This window comes from Nycticebus coucang, chromosome X, assembly GCF_027406575.1.
Source record: "Nycticebus coucang isolate mNycCou1 chromosome X, mNycCou1.pri, whole genome shotgun sequence".
Classification (NCBI taxonomy): Eukaryota; Metazoa; Chordata; class Mammalia; order Primates; family Lorisidae; genus Nycticebus; species Nycticebus coucang.
In genome coordinates, this window is record NC_069804.1 from 54,300,424 (window position 1) to 54,305,317 (window position 4,894).

General features: G+C 44.3%; 1 protein-coding gene across 1 annotated transcript; it reads left to right on the top strand.

Annotated features, from left to right (window-relative positions):
- Nucleotides 1–1,341: 1,341 nt before the first annotated feature.
- LOC128577986 (sperm acrosome-associated protein 5) lies at nt 1,342–3,593 on the top strand. The gene is made up of 4 exons (XM_053580361.1): nt 1,342–1,486; nt 1,890–2,048; nt 3,230–3,308; nt 3,404–3,593. Exons 1-4 carry the CDS (start codon nt 1,342–1,344, stop codon nt 3,498–3,500), a joined length of 480 nt encoding a protein of 159 aa, XP_053436336.1. The 3' UTR covers nt 3,501–3,593.
- The last annotated feature ends 1,301 nt before the right edge of the window (nt 3,594–4,894 follow it).

Consider the following 4,894-nt stretch of genomic DNA (forward strand, 5'->3'; position numbering starts at 1 on the left):
GAGATAAGGAAGGCCCCAGTCAATGAACAAAGCTGAAAGATGGGCCATGTGAGAGTGAACAGGAGTCACCTGATGTGGCATCAGGAGATACAAATGAAAGTAGGGAGTGAGTCTGAGTGAGAGTGAACAGAATGAAGAGGAAATATGATGGGAGTGAATTTGGGTAATGAAAAATAGAAGATTAGGGAATTATGATAGCAAGAGGCTGGCTGTGAGTGAATCTAAGTGGATGAAAGGCAGCATAAGTGAACAGGGGAATAAAAGGTAGGACAAGAGTGAAAATGACAAAGCAGTTGAGTGTGAGTATATATATGTAATATGTCATTTGTAATATGTAATGTGTCAAGTGGGGAAGATTCCATTAAATTAGGATTGGGACAGCACAGTAAGTGCAGCAAGGTGAACAAGATGCCAAGGATGAGTGCTATGATTGAATGTGTCCTTTCTAAAACTCGGGTGTTAGAAACTTAATCCCCAGCACAACAGTATTGGGAAGTGAGCCCTTTAGGAGGTGCTTCGATCACAAGGGCTCCACCCTCATGAAGGCATTAGTGCCACTATAAAAAGGGCTTGTAGGAGTGGGTTTGTTCTTTCTTGTCCTTCTGTCTTCCACCATGTGAGGACACAGCAAGAAAGTGCTCACCAAATTCCAGCACCTTGATCTTGGACTTCTTCCCAGCCTCTAGAACTGTGAGGAAATAATTTTCTCATTTGTAAATTACCCAGTCTCAAGTATTCCCTCATAGCAGCACAAACAGACTAAGACAATGCATAAGTGGAAGTAATGAGGGGCAAAGAGCAAGGGCATGGTGGTCACATTTTGCAGAGCATGAGGAATCAGAGGTGAAAGTAGGAACAGTATGGTGAATAGCCTTGACTACTTAGCAGAGGGGGTTTCTAGGGATGATGGAGGCAGAGTGAGTGTAAATTGAAGTAACCAGTGGTAGAACATGATTAACTAGACTAGAGTGGAACAGTGTTAAGGAATGTAGGGAAACAGGGGCCCAGTATGGGGCCTAGTACCAGAATCCTGTCTGTCCTTTGTGTGCCCCCAACTCTTCCCTCCCTGCATCTCTTTCAGACAACTCTAGGTTCCTCCCTGTCTTTGTCACCTTCCATCTCTCTATATACGTCAGTATGTTTCTTTCTCCTTGTGTATGACTCTTGGTCTCTAACAAAGCTGGCACTGGGGAATGTGGTAAGGTGCTCGGGCCTGGATTCCAGAATCTACCACTTAGACCTTTGCTCATAGAGCTCAGAGTTCCAGAATTTCCATAATTCTGAACACCACAGGACGAGGCTGGAGCAAGGTGTCAGCCAGGAGTGCTTGTGGGTGTCATAATGCAGGCCTGGGCCACTGTGGTAGTGACCTTGGCCACACTGGTGGTTGCCACTGTGGATGCCAAGATCTATGAACGCTGCGAGCTGGCAACAAAGCTGGAGAAGGCAGGCCTTAATGGCTACAAGGGCTACACCATTGGAGACTGTGAGACTTCAGTTGTCCCCTAGTCCCATCCATACCCTGAGCCACTCACCATGTTCAGACCCAGGCCCCCCTTGCCATTTCTCACATTCCTGGACCAGAGAATGATTTTTTTCAGTCTCTTGTTGACTAACTATGATGAATAGTTTAACTCTATCATCACCATCATTGCCTTCACCTCTATCTCTACTACCAACACCATCACTACAATCAATAGCATCACCACTATTATCACCATGAATACCATTGCCATTACTATCACTGATATCTCACGATAATCACCAACATCACCACTACCAAACCAAGACCCTCACTCTCACAACTGAGATGACAACCATCCCTGTCTCCCCCCTCATCCTATCCTAGACTCTATACCTACTTCCTACCTCCCCTCTCCCTGCCTCAGGGCTATGCATGGCTCACTATGAGAGTGGCTTTGACACCTCCTTCGTGGACCACAATCCTGATGGCAGCAGTGAATATGGCATTTTCCAGCTGAACTCTGCCTGGTGGTGTGACAATGGTATCACACCCACCCAGAACCTTTGTCACATGGATTGTCGTGGTAAGACAGCACTGAAGACACACCAAAACCCTACATGGCCCCATACCCACACATGCAGAGGACAAGTTTATCTAAGACTATTATCTTCTGCAATACAGATAAATGATTGGAAAAAGGAGAAAAGTTGCCTTGGCTGTTAGAGACATCATCCTGTATCATTACTCAGACTACAGTGAGATTATAGTCTGTTGTGTAGACCAGAACATGGCAGTAGAAGCTGAAGGTGAACAGGATTATTCAAAATGAAGATTAAAGTCATTTGTAACCAGTCAGAATGGGGTTGAGGCCAGGCACGGCGGCTCACACCTGTAATCCTAGCACTCTGGGATGTCAAGGCAGCAGGATTGCTTGAACTTAGGAGTTTTAGACCAGCCTGAGCAAAAGTGCAATCCCATATCTATTAAAAATAGAAAAATTAGTCAGGCATCGTAATGCACACTTATAATCCCAGCTACTCAGGAGGCCGAGGCAGGAGGATCATTTGAGTCCAGTAGTTTGAGGTCGCAGCAAGCTTTGAGAATGCCATTGCACTATAGCCAGGGCAACAGAGTAAGACTCTGTCTTAAGCAAAAGGGAATTGAATTTATTTAGGATCGATAATCTAGAGTTTGAAGTCTGACTAGAACTGACCGACATGGCAGTTGAGTAGTTTTCAACTAGCCAATGTGGTGATTCACCAGCTGGTGGTTCACCAGCCAGCATAGCAGTTGAGATCATTCATAACCAGACAAAATGACAGTTGAAATCATCCAGAACTAACTGCCATGGAATTTGAGCTTATCCAGGACTAGCCAATATGGAGATTGTGATTTTCTTTTTTAAAATTTATTGTTTCAGGTGCATTGAGGGTACAAAGAATTAGGTTACACTGTTTGCATTTGTTAGGTAAAGTCCCTCTTATAATTGTGTCCTGCAGAGATTGGGTTTATTCTTAACCAGCCAACATGACAATCAAGGTCACCCAGGATCAGTCAGCATGAGTTAAGGCTCTATAGAACCAGCCAATATGGTGATGGAATTAATTCATAGTCATCTGACAAAAGAGTCAAGGCCGTCCAGAATCAGCCAGTGTAGTGATCCAGGTTATTCAGGCCCCAAGTAACCCAGAATCTCTCGGCCCTCCACATACTGTCACCCTGTCTGCAATGCATCAGATCACCATGTCCCTCTTTTCCTCCCAGACCTCCTCAATCGCCATATTCTGGATGATATCATGTGTGCCAAGCGGGTTGTTTCCTCACAGAACAGTATGACTGCCTGGTAAGTTCACAGTAATACCCTGGACCGTGGGAAGCCAAGGATAGTGGCACTGCACCCCATCAACCTTTCCACTTCACCCTCCCTTTATTTCCCAGGGATTCTTGGAGCCGGCACTGTTCTGGCCATGATTTATCTGAATGGCTCAAGGGGTGTAATCTGCATGTGAAAACTGAATGGAAAATTCATTCATGACTCAGATTCACAAAGATAAAGATTCTGTTTTCCTTTCTTTTCTTTCTTTTGTGGATTTAATAAAGGATTGTGTCTATAAATGACGTAACAGATGCTATGATGTCTGACTCTTCATTTTTCCAATGCCCACTCAATTACTTCCTCCATATATTCAACGCTCTAAATACCAGATCATTCGGGGTGGGGCAGAAGCGGATAGTGTAGTGATTAAGAGCATATGTTCTCCTGGGTTCAAATACCATCTCTACCATTTACTACCTGTGTAAGTAGAAGAGGCACTTAATTTATCTGTGCCTCAGTTTCCTCATATGTAAAATAGGAATAATAATGATAGTAACTACCTCAGGGGGTCACTGGGAGAATTAAATGAGTTAATGTTTGTAAAGCACATAAAGTACTTGGTATATTGCAAGCAGAATGGGGAGCAAAGACCCCATTCTTGCCTAGGAAAAACACCCCAAGAAAAAGGGGAATATAAAATAGTAAGCTGAGTGAGACAGAACAAAGAAAAGTCAGCTAGTTTACCTTTAAACCAGCTGCTGCTAAATTTCTTATCTGAGCAAGTTTCTTGCTTTTCCTAGAGCTCTGGCCTATTGGGGATACAGCTTACTAACTCCCCTGCTGGGTCCGTAAACACTTTGAAGGTATAATGGCCACGGAAGATGCTGTGGCAAGGACTGTCAAGATTCATTAATTAGGCTGTTTCCTGCCAAGTAAATGGTCCAAGCAAATGCCCATTGTGGAGATTTGTGTTTGGCTGAGGCAGAGATCAAGGGAACAGCTCAAGCCCTGAAATATGGGTAGGAGGGCTTATATCCCTTATCTCAGAGGAAGAACCTCTGTGGTAGTGATGAGAGGAAAATTCCTCTCCCCCACCGATTCTTCAGAGGAGATTGATGCCAGTGGCATTTTACTCCACAGTGAACTAATGGGATTAACACCCAACAAAGAATCTGTGTGTGTGACCTCAGACAGGAGGCTACCCCTACACAAGGCTCAGGTTCCAGATTTCTCAAGACTGCTTAGATCCTTAAGGTTAACGATTATAGAAACAATAAGAGCTGATATGCTTGCTCAGAGAAACTGCTAACATCTTTGTTCCCTTCCTCAGCTAAATGGAACTGACACTCGGGCCACCGTCAGAAACCCACAAGCTGGCAATAGTCTCCTGGTTTCCCAACTTTGAAAATTCTATTGTGTGTGTCTTGTCTCTTTCTTTCTCGTTGTTTCTTCAGTCGGTGGCTGCCAGATCCACAGGTCTTAACTGCCCCCACAGTAGGACCCCAGCAGTATATAAGACAGGTTTGGAGATAGAGGAGTAGGGTGGGGGCATATGAAAATTGGCTTCCCTTAAAATGTATCACTGTCAGTTGAGGTCACTACAGGGTCTTTAT